The sequence below is a fragment of the Oncorhynchus gorbuscha genome, linkage group LG23 (genome assembly GCF_021184085.1).
Source record: "Oncorhynchus gorbuscha isolate QuinsamMale2020 ecotype Even-year linkage group LG23, OgorEven_v1.0, whole genome shotgun sequence".
Taxonomy (NCBI): Eukaryota; Metazoa; Chordata; class Actinopteri; order Salmoniformes; family Salmonidae; genus Oncorhynchus; species Oncorhynchus gorbuscha.
This window is the reverse complement of record NC_060195.1, coordinates 65,668,912-65,692,987: the sequence shown is the minus strand read 5'-3', so window position 1 is coordinate 65,692,987 and position 24,076 is coordinate 65,668,912. Positions and strand designations below refer to the sequence as shown.

General features: G+C 46.0%; 2 protein-coding genes across 4 annotated transcripts; both read left to right on the top strand.

Annotated features, from left to right (window-relative positions):
* The first annotated feature begins 12,583 nt into the window (after positions 1-12,583).
* LOC124011484 (gap junction beta-2 protein-like) lies at positions 12,584-16,033 on the top strand. Its single transcript, XM_046324913.1, has 3 exons — positions 12,584-12,702; positions 14,177-14,699; positions 15,166-16,033. The coding sequence occupies exons 2-3, from the start codon at positions 14,215-14,217 to the stop codon at positions 15,527-15,529; spliced, it is 849 nt and encodes a 282-aa protein (XP_046180869.1). The 5' UTR covers positions 12,584-12,702; positions 14,177-14,214; the 3' UTR covers positions 15,530-16,033.
* Positions 16,034-16,522: 489 nt separating this feature from the next.
* LOC124011668 (gap junction alpha-3 protein-like) lies at positions 16,523-23,273 on the top strand. 3 transcript variants are annotated; one of them, XM_046325135.1, is made up of 4 exons: positions 16,523-16,812; positions 18,239-18,301; positions 19,680-19,767; positions 19,884-23,273. In XM_046325135.1, exons 3-4 carry the CDS (start codon positions 19,699-19,701, stop codon positions 21,231-21,233), a joined length of 1,419 nt encoding a protein of 472 aa, XP_046181091.1. In that variant the 5' UTR covers positions 16,523-16,812; positions 18,239-18,301; positions 19,680-19,698; the 3' UTR covers positions 21,234-23,273. The 3 variants fall into 3 exon arrangements, with proteins under 3 accessions (XP_046181091.1, XP_046181092.1, XP_046181093.1); XM_046325137.1 differs by lacking the exon at positions 16,523-16,812 and adding an exon at positions 17,213-18,114; XM_046325136.1 differs by lacking the exon at positions 18,239-18,301.
* The last annotated feature ends 803 nt before the right edge of the window (positions 23,274-24,076 follow it).

Genomic DNA, 24,076 nt, shown 5'->3' with positions numbered 1-24,076 from the left:
AGGATATGTAGACATTATTAAAGTGACGTTATTTAAAGTGACTAGTGATAACTTTGTGAAGTCCATTTATTTAAGTGGCCAGAGATTTGAGTCTGTATGTTAGCAGCAGCCTCTATGTTAGGGATGTTTAACAGTCTGATGGCCTTGAGATTGAAGCTGTTTTTCAGTCTCTCAGTCCCAGCTTTGATGACCCTGTACTGACCTCACCTTCTGGATGATAGAAGAATGAACAGGCAGTGGCTCGGGTGGCTGTTGACCTTGATGATCTTGTTGGCCTTCCTGTGACTTTGGGTACTGTAGGTGTCCTGGAGGGCAGGTAGTTTGCCCCCAGTGATGCGTTGAACAGACCACACTACCCTCCGGAGAGCCTTGCGGTTGAGGGCGGTGCAGTTGCCATACCAGGCGGTGATACAGCCCGACAGGATGTTCTCGATTGTGCATCTGTAAAAGTCCAATTTCTTCAGCCTCCTGAGGTTCATCACGCTGTCTGTGTGGGTGGACCATTTCAGTTTGTCCATGATGTGTACGCAGAGAAACTTAAAACTTTTCACTTTCTCCACCACTGTCCCTTCGATGTGGATGGGGGGAGGCTCCCTCTGCTGTTTCCTGAAGTCCACAATCATCTACTTTGTTTTGTTGACGTTGAGTGAGAGGTTGTTTTCCTGACACCACACTCTGAGGCTCTTCACCTCACCTTGTTGGTAATCAGGCCTACCACTGTAGTGCTGTCTGCAAACTTGATGATTGAGTTGGAGGTGTGCATGGCCACGCAGTCATGGGTGAACATGGAGTACAGAAGAGGACTGAGAACACACCCTTGTGGGGCCCCAGTGTTGAGGATCAGCGGGGTGGAGATGTTGTTTCCTACCTTCACCACCTGGGGGCGGCCCGTCAGAAAGTCCAGGACCCAATTGCACAGGGCGGGGTTGAGACCCAGGGCCTCGAGCTTAGAGATGATTTTGGAGGGTACCATGGTGTTAAATGCTGAGCTGTAGTCAATAAACAGCATTCTTACATAGGTATTCCTCTTGTCCAGATGGGATAGGGCAGTGTGCAGTGTGATGGCGATTGTATCATCTGTGAACCTATTGGGGCGGTAAGCAAATTGGAGTGGGTCTAGGGTATCAGGTAGGGTGGAGGTGATGATCCTTGACTAGTCTCTCAAAGCACTTCATGATGACAGAAGTGAGTGCAGCGGGGCGATAGTCATTTAGTTCAGTTACCTTAGCTTTCTTGGAAACAGGAACAATGGTGGCCATCTTGAAGCATGTGGGGACAACAGACTAAGATACGGATTGATTGACTATGTCCATAAACACACCAGCCAGCTGGTCTGCGCATGTTCTGAGGACACCACTAGGGATGCCGTCTGGGCCAGCAGCCTTGCGAGAGTTAACACGTTTAAATGTTTTGCTCACGTTGGCCACGGTGAAGGAGAGCCCACAGGCTTTGGTAGTGGGCCGTGTCAGTGGCACTCTATTGTCCTCAAAGCGAGCAAAGAAGTTGTTTAATTTGTCTGGGAGCAAGACGCCGATGTTTGCAACGGGGGCTGGTTTTCTTTCTGTAATCCGTGATTGACTGTAGACCCTACCACATACGTCTCGTGTTTGAGCCGTTTAATTGTGACACTACTTTGTCTCTATACTGATGCTTTGCTTGTTTGATTGCCATGAGGATGGAAGGGCTGCACTGTTTGCATTTGGTCATGTTTCCAGTCACCTTGCCATGATTAAAAGCGTTGGTTCGCGCTTTCAAATTTGCACGAATGCTGCAATCAATCCACAGTTTCTGGTTAGGGAAGGTTTTAATAGTCACAGTGGGTACGACATCTCCAATGCACTTGCTAATAAACTCGCTCACTGAGTCAGTGTATACATCAATGTTATTGTCTGAGGCTATCCGGAACATATCCCAGTCCATGTGATCGAAGCAATCTTGAAGCGTGGAATCCGATTGATCAGACCAGCATTGCATAGACCTGAGCACGGGCATTTCCTGTTTTAGTTTTTGGCTATAGGTTGGGAGCAACAAAATGGAGTCATAGTCAGATTTGCTGAAGGCAGGGTAGAGGAGGGCTTTGTATGCATCACGAAAGTTAGAGTAGCAATGATCCAGAATGCTACCAGCTCGTGTTGCGCATTCAATATGCTGATAGAATTTAGGAAGTCTTGTTCTGAGGTTAGCTTTGTTAAAATCCCCAGCTACAATAAATGCAGCCTCAGGATGTATGGTATCCAGTTTACATAGAGTCCAGTGAAGTTCTGTCAGGGCAGACGAGGTATCTGCTTGGGGGGGGATATACACTGCTGTGACTATAATCTAAGAGAATTCTCTTGGAAGATAGTGCGGTCGGCATTTATTGTAAGGAATTCTAGGTCAGGTGAACAAAAGGACTTGAGTTCCTGTATGATGTTGTGATTACACCACGAGTCGTTAATCATAAGGCATACACCCCCACCCTTCTTCTTACCAGAGAGATGTTTGTTTCTGTCGGCCCGATGCATGAAGAAACCGGGTGGCTGTACCGACTCTGACGACATATCCAGAGTGAGCCATGTTTCCGTGAAACCGAGAATGTTACTGTCTCTGATGTCTCTCTAGAAGGCAACTCGTGCCCTAATTTCGTTCACCTTGTTATCTAGAGAATGGACATTGGCGAGTAATATGCTCGGAAGCGGTGGATGGTGTGCTCGCCTTCTGAGACCAGTAGGCCGCTCAGTCTGCCTCTCCTGTGGCAACCGCGTTGTTTTGCGTCGGCCTCTGGGATAAGATCTCATGTCCAGGGTGGAGGTCCGAACAAAGGATTCACTTTGGGAAAGACGTATTCCTGGTCGTAATGTTGGTAAATTGACATCGCTTTATATCCAATAGTTCTTCCTGGTTGGAGGTAATAACACTTGTCATTTTCTGGCCTAACAATGTAAGAAATAATACAGAAAAAAGCGACCATCTGTGTCGAGGACAGAAGCCACTATTGAAACCCCACATTTGTCATCATCATTTGTGTTAATTAAGAAATAATCATTTTCCAGCAATTGAGATGTAGCTCAAATCTGACATAATGATTAAATTGATTTGTCTGCTGGAGTGTGGACAGTGCATGTCAAAAAACAGTAGTCTATAAAGCATACCAGAGAGACTGGGCAATGTATTGCGTGTATAGGCTATCTATCAATGCAGATCGTTGTGTGAATTTCTATGCACGGGTGTGTGTTTGTAGTTGTGCGCGTGTCTACGTATGCCTCTGCTTATCTCCACATACTGTACGGACTTAGTGAGTGTGTAAATGTACTGGATATACATGATGGGTTTGCAGTTGGGTCTGCATTGCAAGCCCCATTGTCTGAGCCTCTGGCCTGGACATCTGTGTGCGTGCGCTCGTGCAAGTGTGTGCATGTGCATGCTTGTGTGTGCGGAATGCCAGCAGGAGTGGGACCGTCCAGTCGTAGATCACCTCTGACCCCTGTTCTCAGATCAGCCCAAACCTCCCTCATCAGGAGTTACACAATACAGCTGTATATCAAATGTGTTTTGCCTTGAAATGAATTGAGTCAACCCAACTCCATCAAGTGACTTCTGGCCTTTTAAGACAACTAAAGACAACTATGAGATTACCCTTTGATACTGTTTATCAGTATTCAAATTGCTGTGAAGAAGAAACTAGAGTCAAGCACGTTCCACCCTCATCTATCACAACTAACTTGGCCGGGATCAATGGTAATTGTCCACCTACACGGCCGAGACCTACTGTTTAGTCACATGCAGCTAGAGCCTCTCTCTCCCACTGTCTATCCTTCCCGCTGAGAGAGCCCTCACACTGGCCTCCTCTGTTCGGCTGCTGGCTGGATGACCAGGGTCTACTCTCACTAACAATCACATCCATTTTACCCCGACCAGGCCCATCCCCTCGCAGCCCTGCACCAGAATTCTCATGGATCCACTTCAAAGAATCTATCCGCCACTCTCTCTCTCTCTTTTCATTCTTCTTTTCTTCTCTCTCTCTCTCTTGCTTTCGCTCTCTCTTTCTCTCCACTTCTCTCTCTTGCTTTCTCTCTTTCTCTCTCTCCATCCCTATCTCTCTCTATCTTTCTGTATCTCTCTCTCTCCACCCCTCCATCTCTCTCTCTCTCTCTCTCTCTCTCTCTCTCTCTCTCTCTCTCTCTCTCTCTCTCTCTCTCTCTCTCTCTCTCTCTCTCTGTTTCTCTGTCTCTCTCTGTCTCTCTCTCCCATAACATTGTGTTTTAGAGCCCTCTCAAGACACTGATATCAATTCATTATTTTCGCAATAACCGGATTACGATCAATGACACCCCCTCCATCTCCTCTCTAAAAAGGAATCGTTTCCTCTGTCCATTTTCTCTCATTCCCCCCGAATCCCTCTATCCTCTATGCGTTTAGTTGTAATGTATAAACCCCTCTTTTCAGATGGACACAATGGGGCCTTGTAACCCTGCTGGTGTTGATTCTGCCTCAGGGAGAACAGAGACATTTACTGTAGCTCCTGTACCTGAATCTGGTAACAAGGTGACTGACTGATGTGAAAAGAGGGGATGGAGAGCGGAGGTAGACACTTCAGAGTCTCTTTGAAAGTGTATACTGTAGGCTGATTTTGAAGGTAATCTGGTCATTTTAATGTGTGCTGCCCGGGTTCTGGACATGTGTGCATGCATGTGTGTGTGTGTGTGCGAGTCACTGTGAATTTGCCCTTCCTCTGGGCTGTGAGTGGCTGACTGCTGCCTCCTCCTCCTGTATGAAACAGCAGTACATAGGGTATTATGGCTAAAATGCCTCATCTCTCTGCTCACCTGAAGACATCTAATGTAATGGACACATTACTGTCATCACTGGCCGCCACCATCAGCTTAGTAGGGGCAGAGATGGGAGTGATATGACAGAGAGGAGACATTTGGTTATAATGAGCGTACCTCACTTCCTCAACATCTTTGGTATTTGGTCATTTATTAGGATCCCCATTAGCTGTTGCGGAAGCAGCAGCTACTCTTACTGAGGTCCACACAGAACATGAAACATGACATAATACACACCATTAATAGACAAGAACAGATCAAGGACAGAACTACATACATTTAAAAATAGCACACATCGCCTACATATCAATACAAACACGCAAACTTTCTAGGTCAAATAGGGGAGAGACGTTGTGCCGTAAGGTGTTGCTTTATCTGTTTTTTCATTTGAGCAATATGAGTCCATGCAATAAGGGCTCAATATAATACTGTACGCCTTCTTGAATGTGTTCTGGATTTGGGGACTGTGAAAATACCCCTGGTGCCATGTCTGGTGGAGTAAGTGTGTGTTTCAGGGCTGTGTGTAAGTTGACTATGCAAACAATTTGGAATTTTCAACACATTAATATATATTATAAAAAGAAGAAGTGATTCGGTCAGTCTCTCCTCAACTCTTAGCCAGAGCAAGACATGCCGCTCTGTTCTGGGCCAGCTGCAGCTTAACTAGGTCTTTCCTTGAGGCACTCGACCACACAACTGGACAATAATCAAGATAAGACTCAATTAGAGCCTGCAGGACTTGCTTTATGGAGTGCGATGTCATAAAAGCAGAGCATCTCTTTATTATGGACAGACCTCTCCCATCTTTACAACCATTGAATCTATATGTTTTGACCATGACAGTTTACAATATAAGGTAATGCCAAGTAGCTTGTTCAACAGCCGCACCATTCATTATCAGATTCAGCTGAGGTCTAGAATGATTTGTACCAAATACAATGCTCTTAGCTTTAGAGATGTTCAGGACCAGTTTATTACTGGCTACCCATTCCAAAACAGACTGCAATTATTTGTTAAGGTTTCAGTGACTTCATTAGCTGTGGTTGTTGATGCATGTATGGTTGAGTCATCAGAATACATGGACACACATGCTTTGTTCAATGCCAGTGGCAGGTTATTGGTAAACATAGAAATGAGTAGCGGGCCTGGAGAGCTGCCCTGCGGTACACCACACTTTGCATGTTTGACATTAGAGAAGCTTCCATTAAAGAAAACCCTCTGAGATCTATTAGATAAAAGCCATTCTCAAAAACAGGTTAGGGTCAATAATGTCTAAGGCTGCACTGAAATCTAACAGTTACAGCTCCCACAATCTTCTTATTATCAATTTCTTTCAACCAGTCATCAGGCATTTGTGTCAGTGCAGTACATGTTGAGTGCCCTTCTCCATAAGCATGCGGAAAGTCTGTTGTTAATTTGTTTAAGGAGAAATAGGATTGTATTTGGTCAAACACAAAACACACATTTTTCAAACAGTTTGCTAAGAGCTGGCAGTAAGCTGATATGTCTGCTGTTACAACCAGTAAAGGCCGCTTTACCACTCTTGGGTAGCAGAATGAAGTTGGCTTCCCTCCAGGACAAAGACTTTCCTCTAGGCTCAGATTAAATATATGACAGATAGGAGTGGCTATAGAGTCAGCTACCATTATTTGTAGCTTTCAATCTAAGTTGTCAATGCCATGAAGTTTGTCATTATTGACAAAATTACAACTTTAAAAACTTTTCTTTCATTTTTCATTTTTTTATGCTTGAGTACGGTGGCTCACTGTTCGTTGTTGGCATTTCCTGCCTTAGTTTGTCCACTTTGCCAATGAAGCAATCATTAAAATAATTGGCACCCTCCTAAGTGGCGCAGCGGTTAAGGATGCTGTACTGCAGCGCCACCAGAGACTCTGGGTTCACGCCCAGGCTCTGTTGTAACCGGCCGCGACCGGGAGGTCCGTGGGGCAACACACAATTGGCTTAGCTTCGTCTGGTTTATGGAGGGTTTGGCCGGTAGGTATATACTTGTCTCATCGAGGGCCGGGCGGTGTGCATGCTAACCAAGGTTGCCAGGTGCACGGTGTTGCCATTGGAGTGATACGACACATTGGTGCGGATGGCTTCTGGGTTGGATGTGCGCTTTGGTCCGAGTATGCTTACGACGATCGTGACATATACACTATTTTAGGCACAGCTTTTGGAACTTTGGCATTCCTGGATATATTGTGATATATTGTGATCACTGTATCTAATGGGTTTGAACACAGCTTTGATAAACGTTCTACAGTATTAGTACAAATGTGATCAATACATGTAGATGATCTTGTTCCTGTAGTGTTTGTAAACACCCTGGTAAATTGATTAATAACCTGAACCAGATTACAGACACTGGTTACAGTGGAAACATTCCTCTTGAGCGGACAGCTTGATGAAAACCAGTCAATTATTCAGGTCCCCAAGAAAGTAGACGTCTCTGTTTACATCACATACACTATCAAGCATTTCACACATATTATTTAGATACTGACTGTTAGCACTTGGTGGGCTACAGCAACACCCCAAAAGAAAAGGCTTTAGATGTGCCAAGTGAACCTGCAACCACAACACTTCAATAACACTTGCATAAGATCTTCTCTAAGCATTACAGGGATATGGCTCTGAATATATACAGCAACACCTCCCCCATAAGCATTCCTGTCTCTTCTGTAAATGTTATGTCCTTGTATTACCACTGCTGTATCATCAAATGAATTACCTAAGTGAGTCTCCGAAATGGCTAATATAGGAATGTTATCTGATGTTAGCAAGTTGATTTCATGAACCTTATTTCTAAGGCTACATATATTAATATGGGCTATTTTGAGCCCTTTCATGGGTAGCTTATTAGAGATAGATATTATATAGGAAAGAGCAAACAAAGCAAGAGGCAAATATATACATTCAGCAGTCCATTAACCAGTTGGTGTGTGTGTGTGTGTGTGTGTGTGTGTGTGTGTGTGTGTGTGTGTGTGTGTGTGTGTGTGTGTGTGTGTGTGTGTGTGTGTGTGTGTGTGTGTGTGTGTGTGTGTGTGTGTGTGTGTGTGTGTGTGTGTGTGTGTGTGTGTGTGTGTGTGTGTGTGTGTGCTGCAGGGTTGAAGCTACGAACCCATAGGCTTGGCTCTCTCGTCCCTTCCAGGCTTTTGGGAGGGTGGATGGACAATGAGCCTGTCATAGCAGATGTAAGAAATGTCCCCACGCACTCTGGCAGCTTTTATGGCTGGGACAAGTTCTTTCCTCTTCTGGTACACAGCTTCCGGATAGTTCTAGATGAGGAAGATATACATTCCTCTGAAGTTCTTGGCTCTTTCCAGAACAGCTACCTTGTCCTTGAATCTCAGGATCTTGACCACTATCTCATGTGGAGATTCTGCAATTCCGTCCACAGCCATGTTGTTCTGCATTGATTGTCCCTCGAGATAATCAGATTTTTCTGTCATTGTTATCATGGATTCACATACAGAACTAATGTCCTCTCTCAATGACTTACAGAATGCAGTCATGTTTCCATTCTCATATTTAAAGTCATCGACCTGAGACCCTGGGAGAACTGCCAATTGTTCTTCAGGTCCTGGACCTCTCTGGTCAGGTCGTCCATTCTTTTATTAGTTGACTCCACCAGTACTTGGACAAAATACTTGAAGCTATTTTCTTGTTCTTGTGACAACTGCTTGTAGAACTATTTTTGTTTGTTAAAAGATCCTTCCCCTGTGATAGAAAGACACCACAGTCCTCCTGCCCGCTTTGGTCTTTGTCATGGTAGCAACACAGGTTACGCTGCAACTTCTCGCAGTTCCAGACAGGGCAGGTCACACGGAAGATTGAAAACAACAAACAGCCGAGATCTAGACAGCCACAAGCCCAGGACAAGCCGCGATCCCAGCCACAATGGCTAACAGCGTCGCGTGCTGCCTTCAAGCCCTCAAGAAAACCCAGCTATTTTGATAAGCTGGCTGCTACGCCAAGCAGCTCATCAGACCCTGGGTCGGCAGGATCACTGGACAGATAGCAGCGGTCCAAACAACGGATGCCAGCCGCGTCGCAGACTCTGAACTCAGAAAGTAACTAGCTACTAACAAACTTTTCAATAGACTTTCAAAACTTTCCAAAACAACAAACCAAGTCTCACTACAATACACACTCACAGTCTCACTACACTACACACTCACTGTCTCACTACAATACACACTCACTGTCTCACTACAATACACACTCACAGTCTCACTACACTACACACTCACTGTCTCACTACAACACACACTCACTGTCTCAATACAATACACACTCACAGTCTCACTACAATACACACTCACAGTCTCACTACACTACACACTCACTGTCTCATTACAATACACACTCACAGTCTCACTACAATACACACTCACTGTCTCACTACAATACACACTCACAGTCTCACTACACTACACACTCACTGTCTCATTACAATACACACTCACAGTCTCAATACGATACACACTCACAGTCTCAATGTAATACACACTCACTGTCTCAATACGGTACACACTCACTGTCTCACTACAATACACACTCACAGTCTCACTACAATACACACTCACAGTCTCACTACACTACACACTCACTGTCTCATTACAATACACACTCACAGTCTCACTACAATACACACTCACAGTCTCACTACAATACACACTCACTGTCTCACTACAATACACACTCACAGTCTCACTACACTACACACTCACTGTCTCATTACAATACACACTCACAGTCTCAATACGATACACACTCACAGTCTCAATGTAATACACACTCACTGTCTCAATACGGTACACACTCATTGTCTCAATACAATACACACTCACTGTCTCAATACAATACACACTCACAGTCTCAATGTAATACACACTCACTGTCTCAATACGGTACACACTCATTGTCTCAATACAATACACACTCACTGTCTCACTACAATACACACTCACAGTCTCACTACACTACACACTCACTGTCTCATTACAATACACACTCACAGTCTCAATACGATACACACTCACAGTCTCAATGTAATACACACTCACTGTCTCAATACGGTACACACTCACTGTCTCACTACAATACACACTCACAGTCTCACTACACTACACACTCACTGTCTCAATACAATACACACTCACTGTCTCAATACGATACACACTCACAGTCTCACTACAATACACACTCACTGTCTCAATACGATTCACACTCACAGTCTCACTACAATACACACTCAGTCTCAATACGATACACACTCACAGTCTCACTACAATACACACTCACAGTCTCAATACGATTCACACTCACAGTCTCACTACAATACACACTCACTGTCTCAATACGATTCACACTCACAGTCTCAATGTAATACACACTCACTGTCTCAATACGGTACACACTCACTGTCTCACTACAATACACACTCACAGTCTCACTACACTACACACTCACTGTCTCAATACAATACACACTCACAGTCTCACTACACTACACACTCACTGTCTCAATACAATACACACTCACAGTCTCAATACAATACACACTCACAGTCTCAATACAATACACACTCACAGTCTCAATACGGTACACACTCACAGTCTCAATACAATACACACTCACTGTCTCAAAACGGAACACACAGTCTAAATACTATACACAATTTCTCAGAAAAGCAAATCACATCTGGCTGAGGAGGACATGACCAGTTATCATCACTCTGGTTGTGTCTCTTGTCATGCAGCACCAGACCCCTGTGTCAACTCACCTCGTTGGTAAACAGAACTGTTGTTGTCGCCAAAAGGAGCCACACAAAGCCATGCCTGTACTCACTACCCACCCCACCTCAGCTCTATCGAGCCCTGTACCCCCTCCTTCCTCTGCCCTCACCAGGGTTTGTGACCAGTGCCCACCCTTCAGCTCCTCTGCTCTGTCCACACCCAATCTACCATTGGGCATCCGCCCCCAATCCCCAAGAAATAGGAGACAACTGTGTGTGTGTGTGTGTGTGTGTGTGTGTGTGTGTGTGTGTGTGTGTGTGTGTGTGTGTGTGTGTGTGTGTGTGTGTGTGTGTGTGTGTGTGTGTGTGTGTGTGTGTGTGTGTGTGTGTGTGTGTGTGTGTGTGTGTGTGTGTGTGTGTGTGTGTGTGTGTGTGTGTGTGTGTGTGTGTGTGTGTCCTCACTGTGCCCTGCCGTTATCCTGGTGGGGCAGGATGGGGGTGATTAGGGAAACCCAATCTGGTGGGAGCAGTTTGGTAGTGAGGGATGAAGGGAGGGAAGAACAGAGTAGGGAACAGAGAGATGAATAGAAAGGAAAGTGTTTCACTTCGTCCACTGAGCCATTCAGACAGAAGAGGAGTGTTTGGGGTGATAAGAGCGTCTGCTAAATGACTTAAATGTAATGTAAATGTAATGAATCCTGTACACTGCTACAATGCAGTTCAACCAAGGTGCATGAACAAACTGGATCTTGCAAGCACCTGGATGGGGGTGGGATGGGGTTGGGTTCAATGTTTATTTATTTGATTTTATTTCACCTTTATTTAACCAGGTAGGCTAGTTGAGAACAAATTCTCATTTACAACTGTGACCTGGCCAAGATAAAGCATAGCAGTGTGAACAGACAACAACACAGAGTTACACATGGAGTAAACAATAAACAAGTCAATAACACAGTAGAACAAAGAGTCTATATACATTGTGTGCAAAAGGAATGAGGAGGTAGGCAATAAATAGGTCCTAGGAGTGAATAATTACAATTTAGCAGATTAACACTGGAGATGGTCATGTTCAGGTAGAGATACTGGTGTGCAAAAGAGCAGAAAAGTAAATAAATAAAAACAGTATGGGGATGAGGTAAGTAAATTGGGTGGGCTATTTACCGATGGACTATGTACATGCAGCAATCGGTTAGCTGCTCAGATAGCAGATGTTTAAAGTTGGTAAGGGAGATAAAAGTCTCCAACTTCAGCGATTTTTGCAATTCGTTCCAGTCACAGGCAGCAGAGAACTGTAAGGAAAGGCGGCCAAATGAGGTGTTGGCTTTAGGGATGATCAGTGAGATACACCTGCTGGAGCGCGTGCTACGGGTGGGTGTTGCCATCGTGACCAGTGAACTGAGATGTGTTTTGTGGAGTGTTTAAGTCTAGTTTTATCCAAAAAAATCCTAGTGTGTTAAACATTCCCTGAGGTCAACATTTGGACCACATTTGAGTGTAAAGACATCAAGACCTGGTTTGTGTATCCACACACCCAAAAAAGTATAATCACCCAATGTGGGATTCGCTGTTTGGTTAGAACCACAAGAAAGCAAAACAAAACCTCTTTTGATAAACTGACTGAATGAACTCCTCCTCAGTCAGTATATACACACACACACACACACACACACACACACACACACACACACACACACACACACACACACACACACACACACACACACACACACACACACACACACACACACACACACACACACACACACACACACACACACACACACACACACACACACACACACACACACACACACACACACAAATATATTTGAGTGAAGCAAAGAAGGATGCAGATCAGCACAACATCTATGGCTGGCGTGTTTCTTACACAGAGGAACATCCGCTCAAGACTCGCTCAAACTGCACTTGCTGTCGCTCCAGATTTCAGCTCCGCCCCGAAACTGACGTCACGTAGGTGAATCCACAAGTTCAGGTGCGTCTCTGAGAGCTCAGAGCACATGAGTTGTAGTCAGCGTCTCACCCTACACGGCCTCTCCCTGGAGCTCGGATGGATCTGACTGTGGCAGAGTGAACCAAGCAGAAGACGTAGGGATACATGGAGCCTCCCTGACACTCAGGAGAGAAAAGGTGAGGAAGACAGGCTGATGTGTTGTTCTGTTCTCTGTCAGATCACTTCTTTTTCTCTGTTTATTTCAATAGATGGAACATTTCAAAAACTTTGGAGACGTGTTGTGTAAAATGTATTTTTGTTATCACATGATGAAAGTATTATGGGGTTGAAAAGAATAATTTCATGCACAATGTCTTGAATTGACCTATCATAATAATAATAGATGTATTTTATATAGGGCCTTTCATTACACATTGAATCTCAAAGTCACGTTAAAAACAACTTATGAAGTGAATAATAAAACAACACTTCAACTTATTGATATTTTATTACTATAGCATGTAAACCCCATTGATGTGAATATTGTGTGTCTTCGAGAGGTTAATGTAACGTGCAGTTATAGTGCAGTTATTAAAACTTAGTACGGCTATATAGCTCAGCTGTACACTCTTAGGGGGAACCTAAAAGGGTTCTTCGGCTGTCCCCATAGGAGAAACCTTTGTAGAACCCTTTGTGGTACTAGGTAGAACCCTTTTCGGTTCCATGAAGAACCCTTTCCAGGGTTTGACCTGGAACCAAAAAGGGTTCTACCTGGAACCAAAAACTGTTCTCTTATGGGGAAAGACAAAGAACCCCTTTTTTCTACATTAGAAATGTTGGCTGGATCAATAGTTCATTATAACATTGGCACTGGTCTAGCCAAGCAACTGTATTCAGTTCTCTTTCTCTGTCTCTCTCTCCTCCTCCTCTCATCTCTATACTTCCTCCTCTCATCTCATTCTTATTCTCCTCCCTCTCTATTTATTTTTTAAAACCTCAACTTACACCCCCCTTCTCCTCTCCTCTCTCCCTAGAGTAGAGTTGATTATTCCCTGGCAACAGAGGAACGATAAGCTTGGGGACCCTGTACCTAATGTTTTTTATTATTTTATTTTTAAATTTTACCCCCTTTTCTCCCCAATTTCGTGGTATCCAATTGTTAGTAGTTACTATCTTGTCTCATCGCTACAACTCCAGTACGGGCTCGGGAGAGACGAAGGTCGAAATCCATGCATCCTCCGAAACACAACCCAACCAAGCCGCACTGCTTCTTAACACAGCGCGCATCCAACCCGGAAGCCAGCCGCACCAATGTGTCGGAGGAAACACTGTGCACCTGGCGACCTAGTTAGCGTGCACTGCGCCACAGGAGTTGCTAGTGCGCGATGAGACAAGGATATCCCTACCGGCCAAACCCTCCCTAACCCGGACAACGCTAGGCCAATTGTGCGTCGCCCCATGGACCTCCCGGTCGCGGCCGGCTGCGACAGAGCCTGGGCTCGAACCCAGAGTCTCTGGTGGCACAGCTAGCCCTGCGATGCAGTGCCCTAGACCACTGCGCCACCCGGGAGGCACCTAATGTTTTCTTATCTCCTCCTTCCTCTCTCTTCCCTCCAACTCTCCCTACTTAGATCCACCTCTCACCCCCTCTCTCCTCTGGTCTCTCCCCAGGGTAGAGGTGTGTGTTCTGGGCCAGAGGAGCAGGAGAGATGACCTGGGGGACACTGTACACCCAGCTGGCTGGTGTGAACCGCCACTCAACCAGCCTGGGGAAGGTGTGGCTGTCTGTCCTCTTCATCTTCCGTGTCACCGTGCTGGTCCTGGCGGCCGAAAGCGTCTGGGGGGACGAACAGAGTGACTTTGTCTGCAACACCCTGCAGCCGGGCTGCGAGAACGTCTGCTATGACCACTTCTTCCCCGTGTCCCACATCAGGCTCTGGTGTCTGCAGCTTGTCTTCGTCTCCACGCCCGCTCTCCTTGTCGCCATGTACGTGGCCTACCGTAATCACGGCGACAAACGCCAGGTCCTGCAGCAGGGTTCAGTCGGGGGGCGTTGCCGCAGCGACAAGGCCCAGGCGGCCCAGGAGGCTGAGCTAGAGAGCCTGAGGAGGCGGAGGCTGCCAATCGCCGGGCCGCTGTGGTGGACGTACGCCTGTAGTCTGGTCTTCCGCCTGCTGTTCGAGGGAGGCTTCATGTACGTACTGTGTTAGCTCACTGAGCAAAGCCTATCAAGTCTTTATTTCAGGCAGACAAGTTACTTGAGTGTAGCTCAATGAATCACCTCCATTACATACAAACGCTTAAGAATAAGATGTCGATACACTTCCTCAAGATTCATGACATCACCATGTACAAGTGTAGGATCTTAATTTGATCACCCTGTTGCGGGAGAATGTTCCCGCAATGCAGGAAATGTAAATCTTGTAGTGTATTTGAGGTTAAAAAGGCTTCTGAAGTTTGTAATTTCCACTTTGAAATGTCAGACATGATTTTCCCTTTACGAAAAATATATCAACCCCTACAAAAATGTCCATGAATTATAATCAACAAAATTCACATTTCCTGTTGCTGTAGGATTATTTACCCGCTGTTGCAAACTGGCTGAAATAAAGATGCTACATCTGTAGTTCTAAGCCTTTGTCTTCCCCTTCATTCTCCAGGTATGCTCTGTACGTGTTGTACGATGGCTTCCAGATGCCCAGGCTGGTCCAGTGTGACCAGTGGCCCTGTCCCAATGTGGTGGACTGCTTTGTCTCCCGCCCCACAGAAAAAACTGTCTTCACCGTTTTCATGGCCGCCTCCTCCTGCGTCTGTATGGCTCTCAACATGGCAGAACTGGCCTACCTGGTCGCCAAGGCTATCGCTCGGTGCCCGTCATCACGGCGCAGAGGGGGGAAACAGAAAGGGAAGGGTGCAAACTGTTCCTCAACCTCTTCCAAAGATAAGACTCTGCAGCAGAACAAGAAGAATGAGAAGTTGTTGTCGTCCTCTTCGTCTGGGTCCACCTGCAGCAAGGCGGTGTGAGGACGGGGGAGCTATAGACATCGCGTATATATGCACACACAGACGTGCAAAACATAAGTAGCCTACAGTACACACGCAAACACACCGAATCATAAATATGTGTAAACACTGTGTAGTCCACTCCAGACATGCACAGAAGATCTCCTTCCCCGCTTCAGTCATTGGAGTCACTACGCCACCTAGTGGCCAATATTCACACATGGCCACTGACCACTCACAGGCAAAGACAGGCCTACAGACAGACAGACAGACAGACAGACAGACAGACAGACAGACAGACAGACAGACAGACAGACAGACAGACAGACAGACAGACAGACAGACAGACAGACAGACAGACAGACAGACAGACAGACAGACAGACAGACAGTTTGTATTGCTCCTATGGAATTGTGATGTTGGTAATGAAGAGATAACATTGTAAGTAAATACACTGACAATGGCATTCGCAGAATCACAGTAGAGTACTACGAGTAAAGGCTTACGAGGATGTGTGTGTTTTAAAAACGCGTGAAATAAAAACATTAGATATTTGATATACTGTCTGATCATTGAGACACATTTTAGCAAAGCTGCATTTCACAATTTGGGTGATGGTGGGTGGTCAGATGTTTGTAAATCATGGTTGTGTTAGTGGGCCTGAGGAAGCACATCCCAGCACTTAATCATGAGATGTGATGTATTATATATATTATTTTCAGATAGCATAAATGTAAAATAGAGTAATACAAAAAATATACAAAGTGCACAAAGAAGATGTTCAGATAGTACAGATAATATAGGAGAGGAACATCCAGTCCTGTACTATAACTCATCTATATTCATTTATGCCTACTCTCCAACATAGTCAAGGCCATCGTTTTCCCCCTGAGCGCGGAGACGCCATGCACAATTTTGGAGTCCTGGTGTGGAATTTCGGAAGAGCAGGGTGGCAGGGTGGGATGGGAGGTGACTGGGGGTTGACGGGTGGGCGACGCCGCCCCCACCCTCCCCCACGCGTGCACTCATGGATGGTCACACAATGTGACAGTAGCGATGGTTGGGCACCGGACGCAGCCGCTGCGCTTTGCGGGACCCAATCTCCAGGTTCCACACGCGCCCTTAGACTAGCATCGCTTTGCTCACCCTCACGCTGTCTCTCTCTCTCTCTCTCTCTCTCTCTCTTGTTCGCTCTCTTTCTCTCCCGCACGCCTGGCCTCGAACCCCGCGGGAGAAAATAAGAGAACGCAGATCGCGACGCATCCGGGAAAAAGTTTTTGGCCGGCCGCTTTCAAAGGAGATTGGTAAGCTGTCAGGGATGGGGAGTGAGGGGGAAGGGGAGGGATCTTTCTACCTGGGAAGGTCTGTAGGATTTTCCAACCCTTTCATTTGGATAGCTTCAGTGACCACCGGATATTGCTTCAAGTGGCCAAGGCTTGGGGAGTCTATCCATGAACCATGTCCTTGTGCTTATTTGGGAACGCCAAGTTGCCACTTTTACGCTCACCAATTCCAATGCGAGTGATGCTGACTTGATTTAGCCTGCAATACATTACTGTATCAATAGGTATTCTGTTAGGATATCTATTGCCTAAGGTTAATATATTTAAATAACTTGGGTCAGTGTGGTCAAAGAGTTAAATGGTGCGGCCGCTGGAGCACAATGCCGCTGATCCCCGTCAATAGCCAGTGCCAAGGAGCACAATGCGTGTCTGGCAGCTTCTCTATTGTCACAGGTGACAGACGGTATTTCATCAAAACCTCAAAAGGATCAACACATATACTGTGCAGCTCGACACATACTGTCATTATAGAGGGGTATTGCACCACTTTGATTCCAGCGCGTTATTGGGTAGGCTAGGCCAGGAATAACGACCATGGAATCATCTATTGAAATGAATATTGAACTGTAGAAGGCCAGTGATTCGAGTTGAGCTAATATGGGCTACATTCAGCAACAATGCAACACCAATCGATAGATTGAGATACTGTGGTAATCATAGTGATCATAGATTTGACAGTAACAGCCTGCCTGTGTTTTAACATGGGGAAAATAGGTCCTTGTTTTCACACCACTACATGTCCAAACAGGAGTGTGTAACAGGTAGAGTAATGCAGCTGGGATCTGTTGCTTTGTTGTTGTTATATGTATTGGTGATATAAAGCCCACTGTAAATGCATATCAGTCAATCCGGGGCAAATATTTCCCCTCATCAGCAGTTCTGTGTTCTGATGATCCGAGCATTCCTCCCAGGCTGTTATGTACTCATTCAGACTGCCACAGATGGCCAGCCATTGTAACCCGCTTGCCCAGCAACACACAGACAGGCCTATGGATGGATTGTATACATTCCTCAATTAAATCTGCCTTTCAAAACAAAACACATATGTCTATCAATTCTGTGGCATTCAAAGGGGTTCATGGTTCCATGTAGTCTGTCCAATTAGAAACACCAGTCACCTATTTCAGAGAAATAGACATTTTGGGGGAAGATAATGGAGGTTTTTGACTTTGAAGACATGATACATTTTTATTTGTGGCCAGTAGGCTTGTAGCCAGCCTAAACAGATTAGAGTTTTCCACTCATCTCCGAAGTGTCTATATCGTAAGTTGCATGGACAATAGGCATACAAAAGAATGGTTAATTTGGGTATTTGGGCAATGTGAGCATATTTAAATGACATTATAATTGTAATTCATAACTGATATGATTTGGTTTTTGCTTCCAGGTATTGTATTTCTTTTGAACCACTAGTTGATGGATTTATCACTGACAATACAACAACATTTTAGTAAGTCCACTGTCTGTCACTACTTTGGGTGCTTTTTGTGTCATTGGACATCTGGTCCTTTTTTCGTCTGCTTTGCAATGTGTTTAAAAGTTGCCGTGGGCACTAGATTCTCAATTGTAGCAGACTTCAAATTGATACAACTGTAAAATGTCAGCACTGGGAAAAACGTTCCTTTGAATTGCTGCTAATGATTTTAGTAGGCCTGTAAGAAGCACAATGGTGGTGGTCAGGATTTTTTATTGGCATGTTTAACCTCAGTCTCCAGTACTGTGATTAGAGAATGTATTAGAGAAGTATGTCGCCGGTCGAGAGGGAAAGTGATCAAGGCAGCTTGTTAGTCCCGTATGACTGACTCGATGGCGTCCATCCTGTGTCTGAGGGTGGTTGTTCGGTGGTCTCCACAGCTGTTCTGGGCTGTGCTGAGTGGGATGCCACATTACAGAACCTCCAGATAGAAATATATTAGAACAGATATGTATCCTTTACGTAGAACAAGAATCATGCCGCCTCCTAAATGCAACCCTGCTGCCTCCTTCAGTGCCAAACGCATTGGCTTTGACTGAGAGATTGTGTGATTTCACTGAGTGATGTCGGGAGCAGAAAGTGCATAGGATGGATACAATGTTTGTGCATAATATGACAGTAATCTTTTGTAATATGATGGCTTCAAACCAGAGGTCAACTCCACCAATGTTTGTTTTGGTTTCTGAACCTGTACATTTTCATTCAAAGTTTTTATTCCCCTCTTCTCTCATGTCCCCTTCTCCCATTTCCCCACCTCCCTTTCCTGTTTTCTTACCCTCTCAGTTGTTACTCACCCGTGCCTGTGCTCCCCCTCTCCCTGGCCTATGCTCTCTCATTCTGTGTGTGTTCTCTCCCCACCTCTCTCTTCCCTCTCATCCCCAGTCGGTGCCTACACAGCCCTATTCCCTCTCTGTTGCTCCCACCTATCTCCAGCTTTCCTCCACCTCTATCTGCACCTCTCTCCAGCTTTCCCCCACCCTCTATCTGCACCTCTCTCCAGCTTTCCCCCACCCTCTATCTGCACCTCTCTCCAGCTTTCCCCCACCCTCTATCTGCACCTCTCTCCAGCTTTCCTCCACCTCTCTATCTGCACCTCTCTCCAGCTTTCCTCCACCTCTCTATCTGCACCTCTCTCCAGTTTTCCCCCACATCTCTAGCTGCACCTCTATTCTGCTTCACCCAACCTCTCTCCTGCCTCTCCTCCAACTTCTCCCCTCCTCTCTCCCCCAGCTTCTCCCCACCTCTCTTCCTCAGCCGTTCCCCACCTCTCTCCCCCAGCCATTCCCCCCCAGCCTCTCCCCACCCAGGCCTCGCCCAGTTGCTACTCATCCCAGGCTGTGCTCTCTCTCCCCAGGCTAGAAATCGTGTGAAGCATGGGTGACTGGAGCTTTCTGGGGCGGCTGCTGGAGAACGCTCAAGAACACTCCACCGTGATTGGCAAGGTGCTTGATTGATCGATTGATACATTTATACAGTTATTTGATTGATTTACCCTTTTATTCCTGTGGTATATAGCCCCTTATGCCGTCTTATGTGGCGTTATGTCCCTTGTGTCCAGGTGTGGCTGACAGTCCTCTTCATCTTTCGTATCCTGGTCCTGGGGGCGGCTGCGGAGGAAGTGTGGGGAGACGAGCAGTCGGACTTCACCTGCAACACGCAGCAGCCCGGTTGCGAGAACGTGTGCTACGACGAAGCCTTCCCCATCTCGCACATCCGCTTCTGGGTGCTGCAGATTATCTTCGTGTCCACGCCCACCTTGATCTACCTGGGACACGTGCTGCACATTGTCCGCATGGAGGAGAAACACCGGGAGAAGGAGGAGGAGCAGCGGAAGGCCAGCCGGCACCAGGAGGAGAGAGACCCTCTGTACAGGAACGGAGGAGGAGGAGGGAAAAAGGAGAAGCCCCCCATCAGAGACGAGCACGGTAAAATCCGCATCCGGGGGGCTCTCCTGCGCACGTACGTGTTCAACATCATCTTCAAGACGCTGTTCGAAGTGGGCTTCATCCTGGGTCAGTACTTCCTGTATGGCTTCCAGCTCAGCCCCCTGTATAAGTGTGGTCGCTGGCCCTGCCCCAACACGGTTGACTGCTTCATCTCACGCCCCACAGAGAAGACCATCTTCATCATCTTCATGCTGGTGGTAGCCTGCGTTTCCCTGCTACTCAACCTGCTGGAGATATACCACCTGGGATGGAAGAAGGTGAAGCAGGGGGTCAGCAACGAGTTTGGGCCCGACAGAATGGTGCTCCCCCTGGCCAGAGACGAGGCGGTGGAGTCCAACATGATCCAGGAGGGGATCGCCCACCCGGCCCTCAACTGCCTGCCCACGTACGGTGGCGTGAACGTGGTGTACCTGCCCGACGAGCAGGCAAACGCCACGGACGCTTTATCCGAGCAGCAGGCAGCGGCGGCAGAACTCAAGATGGACCCTTTCCATGAAGACTTCCTGCTGGAGGCTCCTCCCACGTCCTTCTACGGCAGCGAGGGCAATGGCCAGCAGCAGTCCGTGGAGCAGAACTGGGCCAACATGGCCATGGAGCTGCAGACTCTGGACGCTGCCAAGTCCTCCTTGTACCCTCCTCCTCCCTCCTCCCCTTCTCCGCCACCCTCCTCCTCCTCCCACAACTCCTCTGACCAGGAGCAGTCACCCCCTCCACCGGACACTGCCCCTCCTATCCCCGACTCCCGCTCCTCCACCCTCCCGCTGCGGGAATCGAGAAGGAGTGAGGAGCACCAGCAGCAGGAAGAAGAGGCGGCGCTGCCGCTGACGCACGTTGATGATGTCACGGTGACCCGGGTGGAGATGCACGAGCCGCCTGTTTTCATAGCGGCGGACGCCCGCAGGCTGAGCAGGGCCAGCAAGACCAGCAGTGTCCGAGCCCGGCCCGACGACCTTGCCGTGTAACACATACACACACACACACTCTCACACACCTTCACACAATCACATACCAACACATGCAGACCCCTATCCACCACCGCACCCCAACGCCTCTGGGTTCTATACATTATATATCTTTGAGGCTCAGGTGTCAAATGTTGTGTGAAATACAGAGGCGATGTGGGGGGGGGGGGGGGCCTCGGAGTTGAGATGCTCCTGACATTACTCTCTACAGAAGTTGCGTTATCTGGAGATGCATTCGGTGAGGTGAGGCATAGCTTAGTGCTTCAACGTTATGAAGTGCCAACACGTATGTGGAGAGGGAACACACACATTCACTGTTTGCAGCTCAGATGCCATGAAAGGATTAGAGATATTGGACTAACTAGTTTGGGACATTAGCAACATTTCGGATGAATATAATTCTGCTGTTTTCTTTATTCTTTGATGGTAGACATCAGAAGAGGGTTTGCGCTTTCGTTTATTTTTTTCTCTCCCCCCTTTCTCTTTCTTTTCTTGTGATGGACCCTTTAAGATGAAGCCGATGTGTCCTACTGTCTCTTCCTGGTGTCTGTCTGTCTGCATCATAGCTAGCCGTCTGTCTGTTCCATGCTCACCCTTCCTATTAAGCTGAATGAAGAGAGGGACGCTCTGACAGTATGGTGGAGTGGAGAGAGATGGGGATAGGGTACCTGGGTGGCACTTTATTCAAAATGACTTGCTATTTACTTACAAATGACATGTTAATCACACACGACTAGGCACATTTTGGTACCAGGTAGTTAACAATGAAGTACCCTCTGATAATATGTAATGTACCAGTAAATACCAGGTTAATACCAGTGCATAAGGTAACGTCCTACCGGTTATTGTCGTGTGTAGCCATACTAGTGTGAAGCGTCAACCTATGTTACCACCGCGATCCCAACCTGAGGCTTTGGTCTTTAGGATTCACAGGCTTTGTGTGTGTGTGTTTCTCTCTGTGTGTGTGTGTGTGTGTGTGTGTGTGTGTGTGTGTGTGTGTGTGTGTGCGTGCGTGCGTGCGTGCGTGCGTGCGTGTGTGTGCGCAATAGATATATTATAGAGTCTTGTTTCAATGTCTACAACAACATTTAGGCAGTTACATCCGGGTAAATAATATATATATGTAAATATATTACATAGTACATACAGGGTATATTATACATATAGAATTATGACTTCTAAAGAACCCATACTGATGCTTGTGTTTGCAGTGTGTCAAAGAAGTGTGTGTCCTCATCGTAAAGAAATTCAGCAGATTTAAGACTGTAGGCCCCCACTGGTAGTCAGTATGGGAAGTTTCAGTATAGTGCTTGGAGAGAGTAGGCAATAGAATTGCTAGAAGATAGGTAGATACGGAGTATTATTTAAGGCAATGACATTTCATTCTTTGTTACTGAGTCATAATAGCAAAATCAATAGGAATGTGCATTTGCATATCTTTTTCTTAAACTCCTGCCAGTTTTTTAAATCAGAAAATGGCTCTTAACATGCAATTGTATTTCTTTTAAGCTTCCTGGTTTTTTCTCTCCGGATTAATTCATTTTATTGTCATCTAACATTCAGGAAAAAATCATAGCTATCGAACAATGTTTTGGACAAAATCTCTTTTGCATTTTGTACCTCTTTATGTTTTGAACAACGGTATATTCTGTTACTGTGAAACTACAACTCACTACTATAGACTCCCTCAAGCACTTGACCTTTGACCTTGTTATGATGAAATCATATGTTATCATTCCACCACCACCTGGGGTTATTACCATAAAGCAACAAGAAGCAGGGGGCACTTCAATTTTGCCACGTAAAGTAAGAACAAAAAGTTGTGATTCTTACAGTACATTTCAACAATGTAGATAGGCTGTTTGTTCCCATTTCTCTCTCTATCTCCCTCTCCCTTACCCTCACACTCGTCCTTCCTCCCTTTCTTTTCTCTCTTTCTTTTATTCTCTCTCTACACACACACACACACACACACACACACACACACACACACACACACACACACACACACACACACACACACACACACACACACACACACACACACACGCAAACACACACACACACACACACACACACACACACACACACACACACACACACACACACACACACACACACACACACACACACACACACGCAAACGCACACACACACAAACACACACACAAACTCTACATTGGGGTACATTTTGGGATAGAGGGTTTAGACCGAGACTGTGAATGGGCTGTTGCTGTGCTCTGCTGTATGATGTGTTAAAATGCTTAGAGAATCAGGTCTGCTGCTTGTTGCGTTGCCACACACACAGAATCCAAGTGCCTCACAAATCGTTTACATACCATGCACATGCAGTATGTTTAAAAAAAGCCACCAGGTGATGGGATCGAGCTGTAACATTGTAATCCAAAAAAAACGAAGAGCAGGTCAGCTGTCCACCAAAGAGAGAAAATCTAAAATGGCCACCAATAGAACTCTGTTAAGAGTTGTTGAAAACAGGTTACGGTTCTGTTAACTCATCATTTCTGTTTATAACCTTGTCATTTCGATTGTTTAAAGTTGACACTTTAGCATGTAGATAATGATCTGGACAGTTAAGACAGAATTGCGTTCTAAGATAAAATAACAAAGGAATCTCAAAAAGAGGATGTCTCAATATTTTAGAAAGTATTTATATTTATGAGAGAATTAGCAGATGACAAAAAAGTTGATTTTGAAAAAAAGATTGCATCTTTGTTGACTTTTTTGTCGAAAAAATACTGGAGAGGTGTTTGGCTAGGTTAAATTAAAGTTATACTCCATTGTTGTGTCAGGCACCCCCCCCCATCAGAAAACTGACATTTGTT

Coding starts and splice junctions, on each gene's coding strand:
- LOC124011484 (XM_046324913.1), top strand. CDS start 14,215: ATGACCTGGGGGACACTGTACACCCAGCTGGCTGGTGTGAACCGCCAC. Junction 14,700..15,165: donor CTGTTCGAGGGAGGCTTCAT/GTACGTACTGTG, acceptor TTCATTCTCCAG/GTATGCTCTGTACGTGTTGT.
- LOC124011668 (XM_046325136.1), top strand. CDS start 19,699: ATGGGTGACTGGAGCTTTCTGGGGCGGCTGCTGGAGAACGCTCAAGAA. Junction 19,768..19,883: donor ACTCCACCGTGATTGGCAAG/GTGCTTGATTGA, acceptor CCTTGTGTCCAG/GTGTGGCTGACAGTCCTCTT.